This window comes from Penicillium daleae, assembly GCF_028827525.1.
Source record: "Penicillium daleae strain IBT 16125 chromosome Unknown utg000008l_segment0_segment0, whole genome shotgun sequence".
Taxonomy (NCBI): domain Eukaryota; kingdom Fungi; phylum Ascomycota; class Eurotiomycetes; order Eurotiales; family Aspergillaceae; genus Penicillium; species Penicillium daleae.
Window position 1 is genome coordinate 3,520,013 of NW_026623156.1, and position 25,621 is coordinate 3,545,633.

General features: G+C 51.3%; 8 protein-coding genes across 8 annotated transcripts; 3 read left to right on the top strand and 5 right to left on the bottom strand.

Moving 5' to 3' along the window:
* Window positions 1–143: 143 nt before the first annotated feature.
* N7458_009805 (UbiA family prenyltransferase) lies at window positions 144–948 on the bottom strand (the record flags this gene model as incomplete). The annotated part of the gene is made up of 2 exons (XM_056913187.1): window positions 144–643; window positions 693–948. 2 exons carry the CDS (start codon window positions 946–948, stop codon window positions 144–146), a joined length of 756 nt encoding a protein of 251 aa, XP_056762036.1.
* A 1,142-nt stretch (window positions 949–2,090) lies between these two features.
* Window positions 2,091–2,504, top strand: N7458_009806 (EthD domain-containing protein; the record flags this gene model as incomplete). Its single annotated transcript, XM_056913188.1, has 1 exon — window positions 2,091–2,504. The coding sequence occupies one exon, from the start codon at window positions 2,091–2,093 to the stop codon at window positions 2,502–2,504; it is 414 nt and encodes a 137-aa protein (XP_056762037.1).
* Window positions 2,505–4,216: 1,712 nt separating this feature from the next.
* N7458_009807 (uncharacterized protein) lies at window positions 4,217–5,287 on the bottom strand (the record flags this gene model as incomplete). The annotated part of the gene is made up of 3 exons (XM_056913189.1): window positions 4,217–4,525; window positions 4,587–4,766; window positions 4,826–5,287. 3 exons carry the CDS (start codon window positions 5,285–5,287, stop codon window positions 4,217–4,219), a joined length of 951 nt encoding a protein of 316 aa, XP_056762038.1.
* A 5,397-nt stretch (window positions 5,288–10,684) lies between these two features.
* Window positions 10,685–11,843, top strand: N7458_009808 (SUKH-3 immunity protein; the record flags this gene model as incomplete). The annotated part of the gene is made up of 2 exons (XM_056913190.1): window positions 10,685–11,013; window positions 11,651–11,843. 2 exons carry the CDS (start codon window positions 10,685–10,687, stop codon window positions 11,841–11,843), a joined length of 522 nt encoding a protein of 173 aa, XP_056762039.1.
* Window positions 11,844–12,191: 348 nt separating this feature from the next.
* N7458_009809 (uncharacterized protein) lies at window positions 12,192–13,373 on the bottom strand (the record flags this gene model as incomplete). The annotated part of the gene is made up of 1 exon (XM_056913191.1): window positions 12,192–13,373. The coding sequence occupies one exon, from the start codon at window positions 13,371–13,373 to the stop codon at window positions 12,192–12,194; it is 1,182 nt and encodes a 393-aa protein (XP_056762040.1).
* Window positions 13,374–14,718: 1,345 nt separating this feature from the next.
* Window positions 14,719–16,748, bottom strand: N7458_009810 (TCP11 family protein; the record flags this gene model as incomplete). The annotated part of the gene is made up of 2 exons (XM_056913192.1): window positions 14,719–15,750; window positions 15,804–16,748. 2 exons carry the CDS (start codon window positions 16,746–16,748, stop codon window positions 14,719–14,721), a joined length of 1,977 nt encoding a protein of 658 aa, XP_056762041.1.
* Window positions 16,749–18,847: 2,099 nt separating this feature from the next.
* cp9 (putative serine carboxypeptidase) lies at window positions 18,848–20,482 on the top strand (the record flags this gene model as incomplete). Its single annotated transcript, XM_056913193.1, has 2 exons — window positions 18,848–19,079; window positions 19,146–20,482. The coding sequence occupies 2 exons, from the start codon at window positions 18,848–18,850 to the stop codon at window positions 20,480–20,482; spliced, it is 1,569 nt and encodes a 522-aa protein (XP_056762042.1).
* Window positions 20,483–21,730: 1,248 nt separating this feature from the next.
* N7458_009812 (uncharacterized protein) lies at window positions 21,731–24,950 on the bottom strand (the record flags this gene model as incomplete). Its single annotated transcript, XM_056913194.1, is given in 5 exon segments — window positions 21,731–23,852; window positions 23,908–24,257; window positions 24,309–24,420; window positions 24,527–24,878; window positions 24,893–24,950. The coding sequence occupies 5 exon segments, from the start codon at window positions 24,948–24,950 to the stop codon at window positions 21,731–21,733; spliced, it is 2,994 nt and encodes a 997-aa protein (XP_056762043.1).
* Between the last annotated feature and the right edge of the window lie 671 nt (window positions 24,951–25,621).

Genomic DNA, 25,621 nt, shown 5'->3' on the forward strand with positions numbered 1-25,621 from the left:
ACCAGTAAATTTGAACGACGTGACATTATTTCTCCAGTATGTGGTTCTATGGATGCGGGATTGAAGGATGAAGATCTCATTTATTGCAAAGCTAAAGCGGGGAATGATCTAATGGTAGCCAATCGAAAATCAACAGGGAGTATTTATACAGAGCCACCGTATCGATGGGTCATCGGCAGCGCATATAGCGCTACAAGCCATGCGTTGTAGATCCGGAATGTACTTCTATCCTCCTTGACCGTCCACCTCGTCAGCGAACGCAGACTAACCCAAAGACCCAGCCCCAATGGACCCAAGTAGCCCAACATATCGGAGTCCCAGTAGAGCGGACATAAGATACTCCAGCCAGTCACAGCAACGGCGATGCTCCACCGAGCAGCTGCATCGCCGATCACCAATGGCACTGTACGTCGACCCGCCGCAGCGTCACCGGGTTGATCATACATGTCTTGCACGTGGACGCTGGTACCGACAACCATCGCGATCAAGAAGATCCACGGGGTGACTGACCTCGGGAGAGATGACTGCATGGCAACTTCAAGTGTTCCCGAGGCGAATGATGTAAACCCAGCAGCATTGAGTAAGTTTCGAACGAGCCAGTGGCCATCGCCACCGCCAAAGTCATTGTAGATAGTCCCTAGGACTGCTAAAAGTGCGCTCTGAACTACTCCACCCCCGACGAAAGCGCTCACGGCCAAGGCGGTTGGAATGGATAGGAGTCCCAAGGGTGTGAGCTTGTGCTGGAGTCAGGCGACCGGCTGGAATGGGTCGCCATGGTTTGTTCAACTTGTCTTCAGCTACTGAACCCGGGTGTCGCTGGTTGTTGACCGTGAATGCGAGGAGATTGAACCATGTGTAGGCGAGCATCAGAGGGAGGCGGGAAAGAAATGTTGTCCACTGTAGCCGTATGGAGTGGAAGAAGGCAAATGCAATACTTGGAAAGACCATTGTTTTGAGATCATTGACGCAGAAGAGCCAAAGAGTGTAGGTTTGACATCGGATCGACTTCAAAAGCGGTAGCGATGTATATATCTCTCGACGATGCAAGTCCAGCAGCTTGTGAATTGATTTTATTACAGCCCTGTTGACAGTCTTTCCAGACATCTTGAATGGCAGAAGCAGAGTTGATGGCAGAAAGTGACTTGCCTCTGACTAGACCGGTCCATCTATATACGTCGCCAACGGCCAAGGTATCCGAATCCGTGAGATGATATCAGCCTTCAGGCCGCAGTCTCATCTTCCCAGCCCATTTCCAGAAACATACAATTCCTCTGACGAGCTAGCACCGGCCGGACAATCCGTCGTCACTGCTGTCATGGGTCGATGAGAGCAGTTGAAAGTCCTGGGCCGGGAGAACGATGTTGATCCAAGAATTGACACAATTGACAGTCTGGTAATCTTTCATTGTTCAAACGGGTATGGCGATGAGTATTGAAAGTCTGACTTGCTTGAATATACTCTATTGTCGACATCCCAAACTGGATATCAGTGGAATTCAGCCCCAAAAATAGATCGGTATGGGGTTCCTTGGAGGGTAAGAGGAGAGGAAACCGCATGAATCGAGTCGTTGATAAGCATAAGCCAGGAAATGCACTCCGTACAAGTCAGTCGTGTGTGTGTGTCATAATGGAGGATACCTAGGGGCTGTGAGGTAGTCATGTAGTACAAAGAGCTGCAAGGAGTCGTATCACTGCCTTCTGACATGTTTCTGACTATGCAATGGGGCCGAGACATGGCAGAAACCGAAGAATGGCGGACGCAGTGGGGCCTCCCACCTGGTCCGGCAGTGTGCCTGGAGCGGTTCTTGGCCCCCGACTTGGCCCCCGGTTTACCCCTCCGTTTGGCCCCCAGGTTTTGCTTGTTGCTTGGTGAGCATCGTAGGCAGCTCTGCATTTGTGTACTTTCTGTGTACAACCTCACCTCTCCCCCTATTTAGTCGACTTCTGATCTCCCAGCACACCGTGCAACAAAACACCTGTCAAATTCCAGGTCTCTCCAAAAGAACCCCCATCTCATCCAATCGAACTTCCATCCCCGACATCTCAACGCCACAATTGAACACTCTTTCTTTGTTCAAACCACCCATCACCATGTCTGTCAAGGCCTTCATCTACGCCTACCGCAAACCCGGTCTCTCCCTCGAGGACTTCAAGACCCACTACGAAGCTCACGTCGAGCTCATCAAGCGTCTCACCAGCGACGACTTCCCGCTCTCCCACAAGCGCAGCTACGTCGCACGCAACGCCGTCGAGGTCGCCGCAGAGGGCGCCAGCGAACGAAACACCATGACTCCAGCCACGGTGATTGTCGGACAACAGTCTGACTTTGACTTTGACGCCTACGCCGAGTTGACCTTTACCGACCAGGCTGCTTTCCAAGCCTTCGGTGCCAAGGTCTACGCTCCCGATGCTGCTGCTCAGATTGCGGCCGACGAGGAGAAGTTCCTGGACAAGTCGAAGCTTGGAATTGTGATGCTGGGGGAGGTTATTGAGACGACTAAATAGACGGTGATGGAGGGTTGATAGAATACCCGTGAAATGTTTTTAAAGCGCTATTTACGAAAGAGCGATGGATTCGAATTAGGAATGGAAATCCCGAGTTGTTTAAATGTGTAATTTGAAACGATCAAGGCCGTCAGCTCCGTGAGTCGAACCCCGCGCCTTCTCATTCCCTATATACATCGTCACGATGCTCCATCGCTATCCCACGATGCCGAGGTACACCAATCGAAGTCAGCCCGATTCCACTCCTCCTAAAAACCACACTTCCACACCTCCAAAACGCATTATTAAGAAATAAAATATAATACAAGCTTAAGCTTAAGGAGAGAGGATTAAAATAAAATAAAAAATAACAAAAAGATCTTTATTCGCGAAGTGGTACAACCACCACCTCGCATGCCCGCCCGCCCACTCTCCCCGCCTAGGGATGTGCCCGACCATCCGTGGAGGTTATACTCGACACTGGAGGCCTGTACCTATTCCCATCACATGTTTGCCCTTTTCAGGGCACACCCAAAGGTCGATAGACCACTAGGCCATATGAGGGGGAGAGTAACTGGAATACCAATACTGGGGGTATATCCCACAAAACGCCAATAATTATTTTTCTTTGTCTAGGCTATTTGGTGATCTTCGTCGGTGCCAAGCATTGCTGGCGGGCTGGCGGGTGGCGGGCCTTAGTTCAGCCTCATCCGAGTAAGCTTACCGGCCTTTTTGAGGAATATCTTGCTACTAATGCGGCTCGAGGTATATGGAATGGGGAAGCAACTCGCGCCCTTTGTGATCCATTCCATCAAGGCCCACATTAGAATTGCGGTTATTTTTCTACCCTGTAGCAACTAGAGCAATGTGTCATCATGCGGCCATAAGTTCACCAGTTATCAATCGTAAAGCTTGGACGAGGTCCATGATTCCTACGATGGCTTCGCGAGTCGAAATGTCCATGGCCGCCATCTACATGATCAATGAGTCTACTCTGACTGCTAAAATTAACCATACACCTGGACAGACTTCGCCAGCAATTATAGCCTCCACCGAGACACCAAGTCCTTACGGGCTAATATTTACCAGTAGCGCGAGGTTAAGCTAGTGGTGAAACGAGGGACTTGTAATCAAGAAACCCATAGATCGAGTGAAGACATCAATCTCAATCTCTGGGTGTCTCATGAGCTAAGAATTTTGTACGGAGAACATAAAGTGCGTGAAAACGTGCAATGCACAGGTCGCGAGATGAAGGGAAAAAAATGAAATCCAAGACCCTCCGCGAAAGAGTAGACACTTCGCGAGCTGGCACTCGATACGAGTCTGGATTCCAGAAGCAGATGAGAAAGATAATAAAAGATCAATCTCATTTAAAAAGAGATGAGAAAAAGGATGCAGAGGTTCATGTCAATGAGAAAGCCGGTGGTCGAAACACATGTGTGTACGAGACTCCAGCTGCTTCTCCCAAACAGACACCTTGCAGAAGAAAGGTAAAATATTGGCAGACATAGATGGCAGCAGAGATCGAAAAGTGTAACTCCACGATCCGGTTACACACCCATCTACCCACACGACAATAGGTACAGCACCAGCGTACAACGCACCTAACGCAAAGTCTAGGCAGAGAGAAAAAAGTTGAGAAAACCCAGAACGCTCTCAAATCATTGCCAGGCTCGCGTCACAATCCACGCTTTCAGAGCGAGTCATCTCTATCCGGTCTCACAAGTCGTCGCTTAGATGTAGCGGCGACGGAAGTTGTGAGGGAATGGGCTGCCGCTGGGGATGCCAGAGGGAGCACCGGGCTGACCGCTGTGGCTGGGGAAGGGCAGGACGCTAGCTGAGCCCGAAGGGATGGGCAGCGAGCTAGTAGCGAAGCCGGAGGGAGCCCGGGAGGAGGAAGGGAACGGGCGGGTGCCGTTAGTAGTCGTGTGGTGGTGGTGGTGGTGGTGGTGGTGATGGTGCTTGTGAGCCTCGTCGTCACCCTGGCCATTGCCATCCTGCTGGTGGCTCTGGCCGGGAGCAGAGGTGACCGTGGTGCCGCTCTATCAAGGCAATTAGCATGATTCATCCGTTTGAGACATTGGGAGATAGGCAAATACGTACGGCAGTCACAGTCTCGGTGACGGTCACGGTAACGGGGCTGCAATTGCCCTCGGCGCCGCTGCCAGCAGTGACGGTGGAGGTGGGGACCTCAACGAAGGTAACAGTCTCCGTGGTGGTGGAGTGCAGAGTGGTGGTCTGCTCCCCACCTTGGTTGTGACCATTGGCATTGGGGCCCTCAGTCTGCGTCCGACGAGTTAGTCTGATATTGGCCAATCTGGGGTTATTCGAGAGACACTTACCGCAGTCACGGTGTGCACATCAGTAGTAGTGCGGTGGATAGTGGTGGTGATAACGCTGGTGGAAGTGCCAGTGCCCACAGTGTAAGTGAGGGTCACATCATCAGTGGCGCTGGAGCTAGCACCACCGGCTCCTTGGCTGGGGATACCAGTGCTGCTGGGAGGAGGGCGAGAATACGGGATGCTCGAGGGAGTGCGCGAGGGAGCGGCACTAGAGGAAGCAAGGCCCGAGGAAGCAGGGACTGATGAAGCAGGGACTGAAGAAGCAGGTACCGAAGAAGCAGGTACCGAAGAAGCAGGGACTGAAGGAGTAGGCAAAACGGTGCTAGTGATAGTCGGGAGTGGAGGGGGAGAGCCACTGGGAAGGATGCTGCGGACTCGGTGGACACGACGAGCGTGGTGCTCAGCCTCACCGACGGCGGCGAGGCCAGCGACGAGAGCAACAGTCAACTTGTTGAACAGCATTGTGGTTTTGAAGTGAGTGTCGATACGTGGATAACTCTTTTTTGATCTCAAGACAGTCAATGTCTGGTTGATGGCGGTTGAGCGAATGTGGAAGTGCGTTGGCAGGAAGAAAGAGCGTGGGTGCTGCGAAGTCGATTCGCAGGATAAGAAAGGAAAGTCAACGTTGAGGCAACGCGAAAGAAAGTGAAGATTCTCGCAGAGAACCGGAGAAGATAAAAAAAAAGGCAGAGCTGGAGGTTGAAGAAAAGAAAAGAAGAGAAGCCAAGTGAAGTAGGCAGCAAGCAGTTAATTAAAGGCGGGTCACTCTCGAGACTAGTCCTGCGCAGATTACTTGGGATATTGGCATTAATCTACCGATATGAAGTCCATTTGGTATGGAGAATACTCATTTTACTTTCCACCTTACCAGCCTAATTAGCATCAGTTTGCGATATCAAAATTACCCTGAATGGGGAGCCAAATCCAGGCCTAGCGAGGAGCACGTTCTGGTATTTCCGGGAAGAGGCCAAGTGGGGGGGGCGTTGGACAGACTTGGAGTGTATCCGTGCAGATTAAAACGAGAATAATTCCGAGGAACAATAAAATATGACATGATAACGGAGAAATACCGTAGAGGCTTGAAAAGTATCGAGTACTTGCCTCAAGACCTGACAGAGGGTATACGATGTACCTGCAGCCGATAATCCTAATACTCCTTCCCGTCCACAGCGCCGGTACTCGGTACACGCCCATTCCACGGATCGTCTCCACTCGCCTCAGGCACCGCCCGCTGACTGGCTCTCATCTTTTTTATTTTCCGCCCACTTTCCCCTCTGCCAATCAACCATCTCCACTCCGCTCCAGACGGCGCTGGCCTTTAATCTTGTCGCTTAGCGATTGATCCTGAACGAATTGATGGCAGACGCCATATCAATAATAATCTCCATACCTCTATCAGCCACGGCTGGTGGCGTTGATTTGCCCCCCTATTGTGGTGACGACGCCCATTCAGCCAAAGAGTTTATGTCTTGCCAACGAGACACGGTGTTGTAACACTGCAGGATCAAACAGAAACAGGACCAGCCCCCGAAAATGGGAGGGCTGTGGCAGATTGTCTGACTGTCCGACCCACCAGCGAGCTCTCCGAAAATGCCAACTGATCAGGCTGTCGATGACTACCAAGTACACAACGGAGTCACTTCACGAGCCCGAGGACTCGTCAAAGACCAGGAACATACTTTCGGCCAGTGTCTCCGTGTGGAGCAGGCTAAAACAGCCTGAACCAGCTTTCCATAGGCACAACCCGGGCCCGCCATCGATCCGACCGTCTAGAATCAGCCCTCCTCCGATCCTGACTCGTCCAGCCCGCCAGCGCACCATTCCCGATCGCCAGAGCGGGCGTCGCAGCCTTCGTTTCAGTGTTTCAGACCCAACTTGCCCTCTCTGAAGATGATTCCCTGCTGCACCACCCCGTCGATAACCCCATGTGCGGTTATGGTCACGTATGGAAATGAGTCTCCATCCGCTCTTCCGCTGTAATCCTCGTATCGCACCAGCCAAGCTACAGTTTCACATAAACTGCCCCGCGCCACGGACTGGATGTCCCACCATTCTACGTTGCCCCCCTCGGAGTGAATATGGAGTCCCAGGGTCCGCCTCGCACGGGCAATAGGTTGTCTCTGCCGCTGGGTTATATGATGATGAGCACCACAATACGCCTACCTCGGACTTTGAGGTATCCTCCTGGAGGATCTTTAGGATTCTGGACTTTGCGCGCCGGGGGGTAGATGAAGGCTCCAAGGAATTCATAGAGTCGATCACAAATGCCGCCCGTGTCGACTTACCCGCGCTCGGCCCGGTGGGGGTGACGGCACGCTTGCGTCGCATCACATCACCCTCGTTTCTACAGCACCGAGCTTCCGCGTGTTTTTACTTCGAGGGGTACACAAATCTACCAAAGTTCGGATTCAACTCACACTGAACACTCTGGAATACGATCCTGGACCCGGGATGGGTCGCACTTTTGACCCGTCAAGTTGAGCGTAAGTCCCTGACAGCCTTGTTGCTGCGTAATTAATATCGTGTTTCTTGGTCATATGTGCTGGTGTGCGTTATCCAGCCCGGTCCACTCAATTAAACGTGGTACTTCGCTCCCGCGCCATCGCATATTATCTTGTCAGATCTATCATATGGGATACCGATCACGACGGGCAAGTTCAGAGGAGATTGATCACTCGAACCCTGAAGCGATTTCGTCATAGCAGGGTCCAATCTTCAAATTCAGGTCTCGGTTGTCGAATCCCCCATTTCGGTCAGTTTCTTCTACAGGGTCTGGCCATTGGAGAAGCTTTTATCTTGAAACACCAAAAGCCTCGCCATCGCCCCTGACCCGTCCCTGGCTCCCTCAATGCCATCCCGCTGGGTTGGAAAAAAAATTCTTTCGATCCCCAGAGCGTTTGGCATCAAGGCATACCGATACCATTTTTGGGCTGTTCGACCGAATTTAGGGGACTTGTGCGATGACTTGCACGAACCAGGCTGTCACGTTTTGCGAGATGATGCGTTCGCTGAAGTTGTCATGAGACAGCCGCTCCTGGCTGCTCGGCAATTTAGCGCAACGCGCCCCTCCACTTCAATCCCTGGGGGGCTTGTTTTGTGACTATCAAGGGCGACGGTCGCTTGATGGGGATTCGTGCCAGATAGCCCAGTCTCAGGTGTCTGTCGACTTGAGTGCACGATCGCACTAATGTGATCGTCCTTAAGTTGCACATCGGAAGCGTCATCCTTTGAGAGACTGCAATAAAAACGAAAGTTGTAGGTCTAACTAAAGACAGGGAAGGGATCTTTGGGAAGGGTTTAATTCAGAACAGCGAGTTTTGTAGAGTGGCGGCTCGAACAAATCTAGGGCTAGTCATGCAAATGAAGACTACTATCTCTTTTGACCTTCCTTACCTTGCAACGACTTTCTTGATTCCTGTTACTTGTTCTATGTATCTGGTAGAATGCAATGCACCTTGGGCCCGTGGAATTTCTGATCTACATATTTTGATGGCAAGAAATATAAATTCATGGATCTACTTCAGTTTGGTAAGAATATCTCCCCTGGATTACAATCTACCTTGGTACATATAGGGCAATAGAGTGTACTATCCTCAAAGACATAGAATGCTGTCGAGGAATTAAATAAACAATCTCATGTGCCCGATATGGCCGAGCCAAGGAGCCCCAGTAGTTAATATAGACCCCCAGCCTGATCAAGTGTATGTGCGTATATCACCATATGTTAGGATAGCTCTGTCAAGGCCCATTGGTATTAGTGACCTATCAATGGCCTTGTCAAAAGCCTTAATAATTTGATGGTGTTCATGAGTGATCATCTTGATGATCAGCGTATGCGTGGCGGGCTCGAAAGTGAAACGGACAGAATGAATAGGTCGGTTGTTTATGTCGAGAAAGTCCTTTTCGAATCTAGAAGTGTCGATAGAAAAGACGATATATTCGGTGATGTCGGTAGTTTGTTCTGGAGTGTTCTTGATACATGGTGTACCGGCGGTGTCGCGGGCAGCGTGCATCGAGAGCCGAAGACGTTCAAGCTCAAGGCGAAGGACTTGAGAAAAGTGTTCTTTTCCTTGATATAAATATCGTCTAACAGATAAAGGTAGACCCTCCGAGTCGTGGTCAGATCCATTCCGGTTGAATCCATACATTTTGAAGAACTTTTGAAAATCACACGTTTCTTGATATCCAGAGGTCTAGAAACGTGGGAGTTATCATAGAAGATCAAATCATGCAACGTTGTTATCCCTAGCTTCTGCCATCGTTCCAACCCCCAGGCAATTAGCCGTGTATATTACGTAACCATTCCGTGAACCGGTGTAATGGTGGTAAGAGTACAGTGGAGTTTCATAAGTTTGCAACATCCGAAAAAGTTCAAACCCCTCTCATCAGCTATACTTCGAAAGACAAGTTGAAACACAGATGCCGGGAATATCTAGAAAGAGGGTTCAAAAGACATTCAGAAAAATCTATTAAAAACATAAAATCGAGGCATATTTTGATGGCCTGTTTTCTTGGTCCCTGGTTTCAGACTTTTGAACTGCCACTGTAGTTGTGCCTTGGATTCAAAGCATGTGCTTAGAATATAATGTATCTTCTCTTTCTGTACTCTACAAAATATCTGCAGCGGGCATGTATGTATCAAGTCCAAACAATCTCTTCTGTGAGATAGAGGCTGTAGCCGGTAGGTAATAAACGATAATGGGAATCTTCCATCTCAATAAATGGATCAATACGAATCAGGTAACAATGCGGTCCGTAGAGGCAATTCGTAGCGAAGCTATATCTAATCGTGTCTACCTCTGTAACTGTGCATAATTCCACCAAGAAATCATAGGATGAGAAAGGAAAGTGCTCCTATGCACAACCCAAAATCATGAATCATTAGGTACACTAGATACTTATCACATGAGCTGCGTCAACCCTGATATGAAAAGGTGATGTATTAGTTCTTTGTTGAGGAATTTGGATATTCAGGTAGAAATATAATTACTCAGGAATAGATTGTGTCCCTTGTTGATGAGGTAGCTTAGATCGCCTATCTATATGCTCTGATCCAGCTCAGAAATCAAAATGAAACCTCCGCAAAGGTTCAATCAGTGGATCACGATCCCTATTGGCGGACAGTCTAGAATCCACAAGGGAATCTTGCTTCTAATAAAACGGTACACGAATAGGTAACTTCGAATGAACAAACACTCGGTCGATTCGCTTTGATCGATCGGGATAGCCGTGGAGGCTACTATGGCCGGATCACCTCGGGTAAGATGACGTCGCCCGCAGAATATGAGATTGAAGAGTGCATGACCCCTACCCCCAAACTTCTCGCAGGCTTTCGGCCCCTACCCAGACACCATATTTATGATGGAAATTTATAAAATACAATGTGGAATCTCAGATATTCCTAGACTCTTAGTACGGCCATAGATTTCTGAACATTGTCTCGGTAAAAATTGTATCCATTGATATCTGCCCCTTGCACTAGGAAGAACTCCACCAGGCTTGAGTGGTAGTTATCAGCAGCCAAGATTAGCGGTGTCAAGCAATTGTGGGGTGGCAGATTCGTATTGTTGGGGATGGCCCATCAGACAGAAATCTAAGGCAGCTTCTCCCCCGCCCCGCCTTCCGTCCTCTTTCACGTTGTTTTCGTCAGTATTCTACAGTATTCCCTACAACAGCAAAACATTTGACATCTCGACGCCATACTCTGGCAGTTGGGTTCTAACCGCAAGAGTCTGAAGCCAGCAAGTGAGAATTGTGGACCCAAAATCCCTCGCCTAATGGTTGCACCTTGGTTCTTGGCCATTGACAGCGCGAACTGGTAGTCGCTGAAATTGTGCAACCCCGAAACTGGGATTACTGATGGACAACTACACGGCTGAGACAGAACGCGTCCTCCGGGACGCGGGCTGGATACCCGGACGCGGGGTCGACATAGGTGACTTGCGAACCCAAATGGAGGAGTTCGGCTTTATCATGAGCGAGGCGGCCGAGCGCTTTCTCTCCGAGTTCTTCGGCCTTGTGTTCAAGTATAACGGCCCGGGGATCACCAGGGCTCGCGAGATGTTCGAGTTCGACCCGCTGCTTGCCGAGGGCGAAGACGATAGATTTACTGAATGGAGTGAGGAGATTGGCGAATGCCTCACCCCTATCGGAATGTTGGACCGCCGGTGGAACCTTGGGATCTCCAAGTCCGGGGAAATCTATATGGTGGCGGAGTGGCTTGCCTCCTTTGGCTCCGGCCAACAAGCCTTGGAGAACCTGATTCTCGGTGTTGCTGCAAGAGAAGTTACTCCAGTACCGTCCATGGAGCAGGCCATTCACTAGTTGGATGAACTCCTCGAACATAGCGACACCCGTGGAGCTGGGAAAGATGTGAGAAAACGCAATGCCTTCTTGAGAACAAGCAGGCTGGATTTGATTCAGTTCATCACCTTGGAACCATGACTTTTTGTACAGGGTCACTGTGACTTGCTTGTTCGTCTGAATACAACCGGTTTATCACAACCAGGTTTATCAACCCAAACAAGCTGAAAATGATTCAAACTGTCACATTGTGATGGTCCAACCGTCACAATTCAGCGTTCTGTTCTTTGGCCTTCTGTCAAGCTATTATTGGAACGTCGCCAGGGAGTTTCTAATATTGAACACTCAACATAGTTGCAGTTTAATCCAAAAGGAAGTAGATATCGACGGAGGAGTGGAGACGTGGAGACCTAGAGAGAGGAGATACATACCTAAAAGCAATGCCTCCTTTGGATCCGCATGTGGGGTAAATGCGAGTGGGCTAATAGGACTACGTCTAACTAATGATGAGGGTGTAATCAGCATCAACATGAGGTATCAAAACCTTGATGCCTTGAATGGGCGTCAACCTGCTGCCTATGCTTTTCTGCCCGCGCTTAAAACCCCATCACCATACAATCCACCCGAAGCAACACACAAGATGAATAAATTGTGCGCTCTTCTGTCCACGCACCCTAACATGTCTCCAAACAAAGAAAAAGACCATCTTATTTAAGACATACGCTACCTGCCTCGGTCCCGGTCCAGAATTCTCTGCCTATCCGCCTTGACTTATCCTGATCGGTGGAGGATCCCGCGGCTCCTCGCTGGCGCGCGCCATTGTCGAGGGCTCAAACGGACTTCTGGTAGCCGTTGCAGAGCCCGATCGGACAAGTAGTGGGATTAGATTGTTCTGAATCTTGATAGCATATATAGACCTTGAACTCCAAACGCCTCTATGATGACAGCCGCAGCTTATCTTCTAGTGTTCTAGTCTCATTGGGAGATCGCCTCATTGGTTAACTTCAAGATCATCAAGACCTTTCCTGATTCGTTATTGCACGTCAGATTATACACCAGGAAATCAAGTCCTCTCAATTGCTTCGAACCCTTCTCGGGCAAGTCTCTCTCGCATTACCTGCCACTCCACCCAAGTAACGCCCTGCAAGAGACAATCTGCCAGATCATCCAGTTTGCCAATTGCATTGCCTGAATCTGCTACAGACAGTGACTTTTTCCTCGTTCCCTCGCCGCGCCATTTTCGCAGATACGCACCCGCAAGGTCATGTAATGCAGACATATCTGCCGCAAGACAGATCTTCCTGTCCAGTATGGCGCCGGGCTCCATCTCCCCACTTGAAGAGGAAGCTCCATTCTCAGAAATATTCAAGTCCAGAGTAGAGTTTAACCACCGCCCAACGAGGTCAATCTTGGCCTTTTTGACTTCCCGAGCGCTAGCTCTCCCCTTCTTGGTGCTATCGTCGCTCCTCGGGGCTGTATCAGAGTCAAGGTCCTCCCAATATTGAACCACTCGCTTCGGTTCAATGCCTTGCACCTCAATTTCAGCGAGTTCACTTCCACGTTCGTGTCTCAGCGTATGCAGCACCGCGTGTAACATACCCTCCAAGACACCGACACGTATCGTCCACTCCTGCACGGCACTTCCACTCCCAGAGCGGAAGCGTTGACGCTCGATCAAAATATGGGTAGGCTTGTAAGCAGAGAGAAGAGACGTAATCAACGTGTAAGCCGTTGCGGCGTACAAATCTGGCGAGAATGCTTCCTTTAAGCCTGCTGCCGGCTTGGCCTTGGCCTTGACCGTCTTCGTCGATGGTAAAGATTCAGCTTCTGGCTCAGACACGATCCCAGCAACATCTATCTTTGCACCCGTGCCTTCTAAGTCAAGAGTACCAATCTCAGATACCTTGAGTCGATGCCAAGCCGTCAGTACCGGCCTCAGCGGCGCCGGCGCCGCGGTCTGGATTAGAGAAGCTCTCGGCACGCGCAGATGTGCAAACGCGAGATTCTGAATCCCCATATCAATGCTCAATACACTCCAGTCGTTTCTGTTCTTCTCCTGTGCTGGGATAACTAGTCGCTGGCATAATGCAGCTTCAATACGCGCCGTGAGCACGTTTTTCGTTCCCGAGGATTGAATTCCTGTCGCGCGTGCGATGCGCTGGAGTTGCGCGACTTTCAGTGATGCGAGCCAGGTAAACTGAGACACTGGAATGCGAGAAGCGCGCAAAATTGCGGTGAGGCGCATTGCATGGTCTTTTCTTGCCCTGTCTGGGGCGGAGCGGTCTAAGGGAGCCGCTGAACAGCAGCGAGATGTTTTGGTTTTTCTCTTTCCGGGAGACTGAATTTGAGATTGCGATTCCAATGGCAATAGGCTGATGACGAGATTAGGTTGTGGATACTCTGATGGCGTGATCGGATCCTCGACTACCGCAGTGGGTAGATGAGCGCATGGAAGACTTGCATGGACTCACGGAATGGAGGCTTGGTGCTTGGGGCTGACCGGATGAGGAGGCGGCTTGGGACTTGGTGGTGATCGCGCCGATCGACGCACGGCCCGAGTTGCCGCACCCGTCAGCGGCTTGGGGATGTTGGAATGGAAGTTATCTTCATATTCGACTCCATGCGAAAAATGTGATCTCATTGAAGATGCTGATCGAATCGGACCTGAATTATTATTGAAAAATTTGTCGAAGCTTTGATATATCCCTGCGGATTAGATAGATCTGTGAATTACTACATGAGGTTACCAGACTTGCCGCTTCTGGATCGGCACTCTAATGTGCTGTATTGCAATTTCTCCTATCCAGATCTCATGCTCGAGGATCCGGGGTCGCAGTCTATTTTCACAATAAATAATGCCCAACTCCGCGAGATCATACTCGACCTCCAAAGGATCACGCAGTGTGCCCATTCTGAATTTGGGGTTTCTCGTATCCATATGCCTTGTACTGGAATATCACCAGAGCCATAGAAGAAGGTCATCACCTTTTCTGCAAAAAGTCCTCTATGATGACTATGACGGTCGGTCTTAATGGTCGAGTTCGCTTCCAAGGGTGTTGTGAATAGTGAAGGATGATGCCCCATTCAATCAAACTCGACTTGACAAAGCGCAGGTAAACTTGGGCTTGGGTATAGGCAGTGGACGGTCAAACGACAGATTGCCATCAAGAGTTATGATAGGAAAAGGGAAATTTCAAGCACCAGAAGCAGTCTTCTTCGGCGAAAGTTTCAGAGGTGGTGGTGAATATTCTAGTTATAATTCAAGAAATCAAGTAGTCACAACAAGAAAGAAGGGAAAATGAAGTCAAGAGACTAACGCCAATGGTCTATATGCCAAAAAACGACGAGTAAAACCAAGCCAGATCCAATGCCATGGTTCCTCCAACGAACGCCTTGCTCGGTGCTGGTGCCTGGCCATGGGCCTATGGAAAACGCCATAGTAACGATGATGCAAAGCGCTGAAAAGCAGATCAGAAGAAGTCAAAGAGCAAACAAAGTAACCAACAAGCAGAATGCGCAGGTAAGTTGACAAAACCTTCCCATCCAAAAGCTGCAGGTGAGTGTGTGTGTGGTGTAGAGTGTGAAGACGTTTAAATAAATGCCGGCTGCTCGCTTTTCGAGTCGGCGATCTCTTCTCGCAGGTATAGAAGCGATGCCCATACCCGCCAGTGCAGGACACCTATGTGGCCAAGGCGCATGCCAATGCGTTCAATGTCATATTGCTGTGCAGACATAGCTTGCGATGGTGAGGCTGAAGATGTCGGAGGAGCAGAAACCGCGGACGACGGAGGGTTGAGCGCAGGACCGTTCGCAGTGGACGGTGGAGGCGTCGTGCGCTGGGACTCGCAGATAGCCAGCGGCGAGAGTGGTAAGTATCTCCGAGCAGAAGCAAGTGTCGCGGTCAGTACCTTTTCCCGCATGGTGTTCTGGAAGTAGCGGAAAAGCTCGGACTCGTTGGATAGGTGCCACAGGAGGGCCTCCTCGATCGGGGCGATGACCTCGTCAGCTACGACCACGTCCAGACAGCATGCGGCACATGCAAACCGAGCGATTTCCAGCGCAATACAGCGCATGTTCTGTAGCCAGCGCTTGCTGCCACGGAGATCAGGGTCCTCATCTTCGCTGGCACTCCGTCCATCAGAGCTCAGTTCATCCTCCATAAGCGACCATATCCGCGAGCGGAAAGTGGAGTATGTCTCATCACGGGCAGAGAGATACCGCTTCTGGGTATGGACGTAAGACTCGAAGATATACCACGCAATTTCAAGGTTGATGAGATTCTGAATCGTCGAGCGCAGTTGCCACAGCCGATCTGTATCAAAGAGAAATGTCTCCGGGTAATCCGCCGGCGGGTTAAACTGGAGAAGCTGGTCTGATATGCCCCGGAACAGGGCTTCGAGGGGCTTGAACGTATCATCCGATTGTGCTGTGTTTGGATCCTTTGCTTCATCTTCTTTCTGAACCCGCTCCCGTGCTGCGAGATACCAAATTCTGGCGGGCTCCACTTGAAAACTGCCACGGCTAATTTTGCCTTCGAAGTACTCTTGCAGAAATGGGACTGTGTCCTCGATGAGAAGAACGCGGAACGTGCGTATTTGGTGATTTGCCACATCCTTGACGTCCTGTTAGCGTTTGTAAAACAAAGTTGATCAGTGTCGCGATGGTTTTTTCTCACCAGTTTCATAGCCTCCAAGATAGCAAATAGCGTCTGCAGCCCATTGACAATTTGCTTCGGCTCCTGCGACTGGGAACCCTCAGTGATCTGATCCACCATCCGGTCAGCCCATTCATCGCGCATCGGTGCGCAATGCGTCTTCAATAAAGCCGCCATCCACGTTGCCAGTGCCACCATATCGAGCACACCCTTGCGGACCTGCTGCATGAGCAGGGGTACTTCGAGATTCTGCATGACGCTAGGATGGTCGCGCTCCGGTACTAGAGTTTTGATGACTTCTTGCAATGTTTCGAACATGGCAGGCAGTCGAGGCTCGAATACGCGCTTAGAGTTGCTATCCCGAGAGCTCTTCTCATCGGCGTCGTCATCGGGATTCGCGGCGCGGTACGCGTAAATTGCAATCTCCATAGCCATGGAGTCCCAGTAGTCGTTAGCTTCTTTCCGTTTTCGCTTTCCCTTTTCGCCGTCCAGATCGGGCTTGAAGTGCAGATCGCGGTCGAAGTTGGCGTCCATCCGAAGGTTAATATTGCTCATGATACAGGGCAGATCGAGTTCGCTCAGTGTACGCTTCGTAACGGGAGGCTGGCGGCGGGCTCTGCAGAGGAGCCGTTGGTCGCGTGAGCTGAGGCCTAGTGCGTGCGGGATACTGATGGCTTCTGGGGAAGGCGATGGGTCTCGGTCTCGGGGCCGGGGTGCAGCGCTAGATGTCGATCCCGATCCCGATCGCGAGGCTGCGCCGGGTTTGCGGGTGCCGGGCGGATATGCAAATGGTGGCTGATGGCGACGAAATGTGTTCACGTTGGATGAGTTCTCATGGCTATGAGAATCGCGTCTTTCGCTCTTACGGAATTCCTTTGAGCGGCCGCTGCTAGCGCCATAAGCATCCAGCGGGCCGTCGGCACCCTCCTCCTGCGCGCGAGCTTCTTTAGTCCCCTTGAGATCCATGGCCGAGAGGAAGGACAATCGAACGTCCTCTCCCAGGCGTTTCTGATCTCTCTGCGCCCAACGTTAGATAAGAACAATCCTGGGTAGAGGAAAAAGAAGGGCAGGAAGAGCCAGTGGTGGCGGAGGCTGTAGCCCTACGCCAACATCCCCCTCCCCTCTGTGCACCAGTAGGGGCACTTGGTTGGAGCGAAACAGAAGAAATCAAGAAACAATAAGAAAGAGATTGCGGGAAATAGCGGACCAGCCCCTATGTGCTCGTCGACTTACAATGTATTTTTTTTCTTCCCACGCACCCCCTGTTTGCCTCAGGCAGGCAGCCAATCCCGAGTTGCCGACGAAGTGATGCAAGTGAGCTGTCAATTGTACTGGAGCCAACAGTTGAGCCTGGGATCTGCGGACGATCGGCCTCGTGGTGATGGCGATGGGGAGGCAAATTAGTAACAATTGATGAAGTAGAAGTATTGTGGACGATGAGAGTATGTCTCAACTGTCCGACAGACAACGAAGCAAGATGAAATCGCGGTCCTCAGCCACAGCGCAACAAAGTCATCCACATAGACTAGAGTTTGTTACAATATGTCGGGGTGAACAACACTAAGCCCACGAAAGAACGGGAAGGATTGGTCAGATTAGAACCGGTAAAGTTGTGGAGAGCAAATGAGCAGGTCGCAACAGAGAAAGGGGCCAAAAAAGCCGAGAGGGATTGGAAAAGCGACCGAGTTAGCCTGATATAGGCGGATCGTGGTGAAGTATCCCGGGCCTCAGTTGACCGTCGTAACGGGCTGTCGAGAACAAACGTTTTCGACTGGCCGAATTCGGGTGGATGCAAGCATCCACGGAGATCGGCTATATCTTGACGACTTGGGGGAGGAACGAGGAGTAGTAATGGAGATGGAGGTGACGATCAGAGCTCACATTCCAATCGTTCCAAGGAGACTGCTGCTACCCGCTTCCAGTGCCTCCTCGAGAGACACTTAGCGGACGCTCCATCACGTCGAGTCGCATCCCCTATTTCCATTACCGATCGTACGGATCGACGATCTGGCTGGGGATGGTTTGCTTTTTTGCCCCTTTCACGGTGTATAGTTCGGGAGAGGGCCCGACTTTCGGGCTTCCCCTTCGACCCTTCCATCCATTAACCATTCATCGTCAAGACCATTCGACCCCCTTTCACGCCTCACTTTGAGACGCACTGGCCACGTGAGCTACTCGCCGCCCCCCCCCCCCCCCCCCAATTTCTCGGGGAACCACTGGCTCAGCAAATGCGAAACTGCAGCCAGTTTGGTGATGGAACCAGGATATGCTGGGAGGGGAAGGAGGGGAGGTGAAGACGGATCTGGGTTGAACATTGGACGTTCGAATCGTTGAACGCTGACTCCAAGTCGGAAGTACGAAGTATGGAGTCTGGAGTACCGCAGGAGTGGAGCTTGGAAATATCGGGCTAGCAAGTGAGAACGTTCGAAACGAGTTTAACCCTCAGGGCTGATGGTGAGGAAAAAAGTGGGGCCCCATCGGATGCGGATGTCTGGTGGCCTTGCTGCCTTGATGCCGTGACACCTTAAACTCTTGGCTCTCATCGACCGTGACACCCGAGCGCCTTGTTGCCCGATCCATCAGGCCACAACCTCAGGCCACCCACTGTCTTTCACTCTCTCAAGCCCCTAGACACCACTTCTATTCAAGTACACTTTGGGAAATGTTTGACTTGCCGAACACATTTTAATTTCCGACCTAAGAGAGGCTGCGGCTCTCTCTTTGCTTTGTATACAGTTTCCGGCTATTCCACCAACTTTGGCGGGTCTCACCGGCATCTCTGGTCCATGTAGTAAGCCTGTCGCCTTCCAAGGATCACCATCCGCCCTATTGATACCCGAATTAGGAAATTGGCGTCCCGCTCACCAAGAACCTGCCCCCAATCGCCATCATCACCATGGGCGGGCACAAAGCATTCAAAAAGGGCCATAGCCTTCTTGTGGCCTTCTATGATCGAAATATTTCTCCTTGCAAGATCTCAAAATCCATTATTCGATCGGTCGCCGCCGTAGAGCGGTGATTTACTGAAGAACTCGTCCTTCTACGGGCATAGCGCCAGCATCACGATGAATATCGCTCCTTTATTGTTTTTCATTCAACTTCTGTGGTCAATTCCAAATCTGCCAATATTCAAGACTGCAAACGCATCTCGATTTGAAGTTCGCTCGTTACCAGATAGTCCCGCTTTGCCGGCTAACTGGGCTGGGCGACTGCCAGTGCCTGGACGGAAAGATGGGAATGAGGTCTTCTTCTGGTTGTTCGAAGCAGAGAACAAAGCATATGATGATACCTTCATCAGTGGGTTGGCCCAAAACCGATCAACTAACGAACCATCTTTGCTAACGACATGTCTTTGACATATAGTTTGGTTCAACGGCGGACCAGGTTGCTCGTCTATCGTAGGGCTAACGGGCGGCAACGGGCCTATCTCCTTCGTCGGAAACTCGATTGTCCTCGAACGCAATCCCTACTCCTGGACCCAGCTTGGTCATGTCCTGTATGTGGACCAACCGGTTGGCACGGGATTTTCGACCGCCAGCGTTCCTTACCCTGTAACCAACAACGAAATGGTGACAGCGGACTTTGTGGACTGGCTGAACGGATTTTTTACGTACTTCCCGCATCTGCAGTCGAAGAAAATACATTTGATGGGCGAGTCCTACGCAGGGATCTACATTCCCTACTTCACCGCCGCCCTGATGGAGAGCAATACCACGCATCCACTCGACATCCGCTCCATGTCACTCGGCGACGGGTCATGGGGAAACGCAGCCGCAATGTCCTCCGTCGCCATGGGCGCATACATGCGTTCACAGACAACTGCACTCAAACTGCCCAAAGACATCCTCGCAGCCTTTGACGCCGCAGATCAAACCTGCGGTTTCGACTATGTCCTGGCCGAGGCACAGGTCTATCCACCCCAGGGGAAGATTCATATTCCGGGGAACCCAGAGAACTTCAATTATCGGCGACGCCGGCGGGATATGACGGATGTTCTGAACGCTTCCTGTAGCATATCGCCGCGAACTGTAGCAGAGGTGAATGAGTCCATCTTCAACTCGACCTGCTATGGCCCGTGTGCCACATACTCTACCGCAATGGACTATGTGGACACCGCTTCCGCCGCTGGCACGGGCATTCCCTGCTTTGACGTTTATGATATCCATCATGATTGTAGCACGGTCAACAGCTTGGCCCTGATGGCTGAATATTTCAGCCGTGCCGACGTTCAAGATGCACTACACGTTAGCGGTAGTGGGACCTACAGTGCATGTAATTCGACTATCCTGGGCACATTACTCGGTGCTCCATCGGTAGTGCCCCCGGCGTACTCGATTCTGCCTGCCCTGGTCACGGAGTATAATGTCTCGCTGCATATCTACAACGGAGAGTGGGATATGCTGCTCAACCATATCGGCACCGAGCTGTCTATCCAAAATATGACATGGCGTGGTGCTCAAGGGTTTTTGACGAAGCCGCAGCAATTGTTCTATGTCGATGATGCTAAGCCTGTGCAAAGCGTGGATGGGTCGAGGTCAGGAGGAAGAAATGCGAGGGCGAAAGTGGCAGGCCACTGGGCAGAGGAACGGGGGGTCTCGTATCATTTGTTTCGGGAAGCAGGTCATAGTGTCTTTGCTAACAAGCCGCGCGAGATGTTTGCGTACGTTCGTGATGTGGTGGTTGGAACGAAAAGGGTTTGAAAGGGGCTCATACTCTCGATTCTTCCGAAGTGTATGGACGGAGTGGACGATCGTGAGATTCCAAAGGGTTGTTCTACTTTCATTCAATTGCAAATCGTTAGTTACGAATCTGAACGCTCATGGATGTCATCATAGGCCACGTGCATAGGGATGATGGGCGATCGGACGATGTCGACAAGAAAAGTACATCAAGATAATTGACCAGAGATCCTTTTTTTCTGGTTTCAGAGTGAAGTCTTCGTCATTGCCTCGGGGATAAATACCAGCATTGTAATGCTGGACACTGGGATGATTGGCAGTTGATTGAACTTACAGTCTCAAAGCATGCGGGAATTTCTCAATAGCGACATCTCTACGGAGTAGACTAAGAACGCATGGTTTTCCATTTTCTGTCTACCCTCAATACGTGCAAGTCACTACATACTTTATATAATTTGCATTCAAAAAGCTCCATACTATCTCTGACAATCTGATCTCTCAACTACTCTTGCTTAATGTCGTGATATTGTTGCATCGTCGTGTTAACCAAGGTGGCCCACCACAAGACAAAGTACAAGAAACAGATAATCAGTTGTCAAAAGCTGTCAAGATGTTTCCATCAGTTATCATTATGAGTCGGGATTATATCTTGTACATTCAGACAGTGTCAGTTTCTGCTCACAATGAGCCACCATGAGTCATGATTAATCTGATGTGGGCTTGGTCGGGACGAATCATGCGAGACAAGGCTGTGCGACGCAGGGGCCGTTGCACGAGCCAAGGCAAGACGCTTCAGATTTATGAGCACCTTTAGTAAGATAAATGAGTTTACGGGCTACAGTACGGGGAAGAATTGAATAGGAATGTACTAGAAAATAAATGATCGTATCAATCATGAAACAAGGTTTGAAGGGTCTATTACCCGAACGCTAAGATGATATCACTTGTAATCGAGAAAGCCGCGCCGCATATTTCCGATCTATGCATCTTCACCGTTCTAACCCGAAAAAAAGACTCAGATCACTGTTCCCGCTCCTCCAGCTGACTCGAGAAAAAGGTACATAGAACGGAGGGTGTACCAATGAAGTAGACGAGCGAGACCCAGGGGGGGAAGGTGACCCACACAAGGCTAAAGATGGACAACGCATACATTCGCTTCGTTTGATCATGAGGTTGTGATGAGTGGAGATAGAGATCAGACTCAACAAGGAATTTGACATATGGACACCTCGGGGCTGAGATGCACAACTGCCAGGCAGTGCGCCCTGCTCAACGACGAGAGAAGAAGGGCGTCTGGTTAGGCATTGAAAGGAGCGAGTCCGCTCGCTGAAATACGTCGCCCTCGAAGAACTTATCACTGTATGCACTCGCCGGGGTAGAGGGCACAGTAGCCTGCGCGGCGGGGCCCAGCGCTGCACTCAGAGGAGTGGCAGGAACAGTGACCGACTGTGGGGACATGTTCGCAGCCAGCTGATACGCAGTTGAGTGAGACCCAATTGCCGAAGTTGACACGGAGGTTTGGTGCTGCGAGTGTAGTGGGTGAGGGGGTTGGAGCGGCGGGCCATACAAATTGCTTGGCGTGTGGGTTGGAGCCATGTCTGCAAGGTATGACCAGGGGGAGGCCTCGATCAGGCGGCCCGCCTCTCGACTGGCTTTCTGGACCGGACGCAGGATGATGATAATGTCCCCTGGGAGGAGTTGCATGCTCCGCACTTCTCGCATATCAGTCACGAGATCGACAAACGACTGCATGAAGGTCTTGCACAGTTGCCAGAACTCGCGCTGGTTCCGTAGTCCGCCACCTGGCTCCTTCACTTTCATGTTAGACAGGCGCATTCCCAGTGCCTCGGAAACTTCTAGGCAGAATCGGCATCGGCGGATGAGGTTGTTCCAGAGAACTTGAATTCCCTCAGACTCGCGCGATTGCTCAGCCACTTCAAGGCATCGGCTGAACTGTCGCCGAGCCAGTGGAAGAGCCTGGAGAGCAGAGCTGTAAGCGGAAGTGAGTTGATGGAAGATCTTCTCGAAAATCCGTTCCTCTTCGATCTCGTCTAGGCCAGTCAATGGGTTAATTCGAGGTGCGCCAGCCGATGTGGGAATGGGAGGAAATGCCTCTCCGGAGCGTGGTGTCGCCAAAGACGACGGCACCGAGGTGTTGATGAGATTGGACCGGCTGCTTGATCGACTGCGTGCGTAGTTGAAGGACGGAGTATTGTAGCCGGGTGATCCAGTCGCTTGTTGGCTGGAAGGGTTCAATGACAAGGCCCCCATTGCCATCTGAGGGTGCCGGATGGTAGTGTCGCTTCTGAGTCGCCGTGTCGGGGGAGCTGGGTCCCGAGTCGGAGTGACAATAGATCGCTGGAATCGATCTGTAGGAGGGCCCTTGACGGGCTCTGGCACATTTGCCTTGGGAGCCGGGGTTGGTTCTTGAGGCTGGGACATGGGGACGTTGAGGCTGGCACAGGCATTCCGCAGTTCCACAATGCTGCCAAAGATCGTCAACATCAGCGAGCGCACATACCGCGGGTCACCATTAGCGACAATGCTTGCAACATTGTTCCGCAGTTGTGTACCAACGTGGGTATAAGCCACGATACACGTCTCACATTCGCGCTTGACGGTCTCCGTGAGTAAACGTCCGGCCTCGGCACTGTCAGGCACTGAAGTTTCGGCATTCAGGAGGGCTTCATTGAGTCGATCGATGTGAGAAGAGGCATTGTAGAACACGAGCTCAAGGCTGTGGCGGCGTGTGTCGTCGCCCTTGATCACGTTGATCAGGGTAGAGATGTGGGAGTGAACCTGGAAGAGCGCGAACAGGATGCCCTTGGCGCTCTTGATGATAGGGTCATCTAATCCATGTTCGCCTTTGTGCTCTGGAAGACTCGACATGCGATTGACCCAACCCTCTCGTGCACGTCGGCGTTCTTGTGGGCTGCTGGGACTTGACGAGCTGCTGCTGCTGGCAGGAGCTGGTGCTGTCGAGTGCGCTCGGAGAACAGACCCGTGGCTGAGGCCACGCAAATGGCTGTTTCGATATGGCCGAGTCTCATCCAAGGTCCCCAGGTCGGTATTCTTGCGGGTAATGAGGCCCATCCTTTTGTTGCGAGCTGAAAAGGATGCCTGAATGATGCCCTCACTATTGCTGCGATTGCGTTCGTTGACAGCGTGAGGGTTTGCACCAGGTCGCTGGAGACCAGGCATATGATACCCAGCCGGCTGTTGACCAGAAGCCATTCGGAAGTGCGACTTGGCGGGAATTGGGGGTGGTCGTGAGATGGAGGGAGATCGAGAGGAAGGGGTAGAGCTATCACCTGTGCTTGGGATGACGGGGAAACGACTACTCAGTTTGCGTTTGACCGGTACGGGTTTTGGCGTATCAAACGAAACATCGCTGTAGCAACAGTGTGAGTTTTCATTCGCTGTGAGAAACCGACGTATAAACGAACCTTGTATCGCCGCTGCTCTCCGGCTCGGGCGTTGTCGCTTGCTGCCGGGTTTTCAGGAACCGCTTTAGTTCCGCAGTCACCGCAACCTCCTTTTCATTGTCCGTCATAGTAGGGGCAATTTCAGCCTCTGATGCCTCTAGTACACGGCGAAGAGGATATCGCAAGGGATTGCCTGCTATCTTGAGGATCTGGAGCTTGTTCATATCGGACAACCCAACTGGGAGGTCATCCAACCGGTTCTGCATGATTGACAACACTCGTAGTGATCTCAACTTGCTAATCTCGTCGGGAAGTACCAGAATCTTATTCCTACTGAGATCAAGAATCTCCAGCAAAGGTAGTTTATAGACCTAGAGGACGTTAGCACCAATTGCTAAAAGCGAGTACTCTTTCCAACCTACTCCTTTGGGAAATTCACGGAAGTTGTTCGCTCGAATGTTGAGATATCGAAGATGCGAGCACTCAGCAAAGCGATAGGGAATATGAAATAGGTGGTTATTCGACAGTGAAAGCCTAAGAGACAAGAAATGAGCCTTAGTTAGCTGAATCTCGAATTGGAATGGTCCCGAACTGGAATCGCTAACGCGACAATACGATTCGCGACAGTACGAATACGTACCTTTCCACCTCATCCTTTATAATGTCCACCACCGGCTCCGGTATTCTGACAATATGAGAATGACCCAGATCGATTGTCAGCTTCGGCTTGACCACATCTGTGACAGCCTCGCTTCCAGCCAAAGACCGCTTGGTATCTTGAATTCCACTTTCCACCGCGCGCCGAGCGAGCTCAATCGTTTCCTCATGCGACAGAGGCTTCGAATTTGACGGTTGTTTACTACCACTGCTGGGGTGGTCGCTCATCGCAGTACCCGGTCTGGATCCATCGTGCTCTATGCGCGGCGAGCCTTCGTTGTAGGACAACGGAGGGGGGGGGCCAGGGAGTCGCTCGATCCCTTTTCTCCCTCGTCCTCTTCTGTCTCACCCCGGAAGCTGCGTGGCCCACGTACCGTGTCCTCTGGTCGGTTGATGGCGGATAACATGCTTGAATAGAGGGGTCGGAACTTTTATGAAGCGAAGACGACGTCGGCGGGCACGCTATCGAGATGGAGATGCGCAATCGATCAAAAGGTCTCCCCAGAGTCTTGGCCACTACCGATACGAGATGTTATCCCGACGCGAACAGGACATCGTCGGCTGGTAAGCAATCTCGAAACGGTGGCAGAATATCCGGTCGTGAGATGCGTGAGATGCGGGTCTGAGGGGTCGATCGCGTGCGGACAGCGGAGGACAACACGAATGCACTGCCGAAGGAAGTTGGCAAGGTCTAGCGGGAAGACTGAGCCGAGACGGTTCAATCCACAGCAGGGTCGTCCAAGTGGAACTGGAGCGCGGAAGCTGCGCAATGAAGCTCGGCGAGTGGAGGTCTCGACTGCAGGCTGAAGTCAGCCCCGGCGGACCAAGAATGTTGTTATCACGGGAATCAAGGAGGTCTGACAGGTCGCCCTGCGGGATGCGTCGTTGGAACAATGCAGATGCAGGAATATGACAGAATACAATGGGCGCCGACCAACTTCAGGCGAGTCTGCAACTACGAGGAAGTTGGAAAGACTGGAAGGGTCGTGATTGGGCGAGGCGCAGCCTAACGGAGCTGGGCGATCAACGTCTTTTGGCGTTTCAGCGTTGGCACGGCCCACTGTTTTGAATCTGGGGG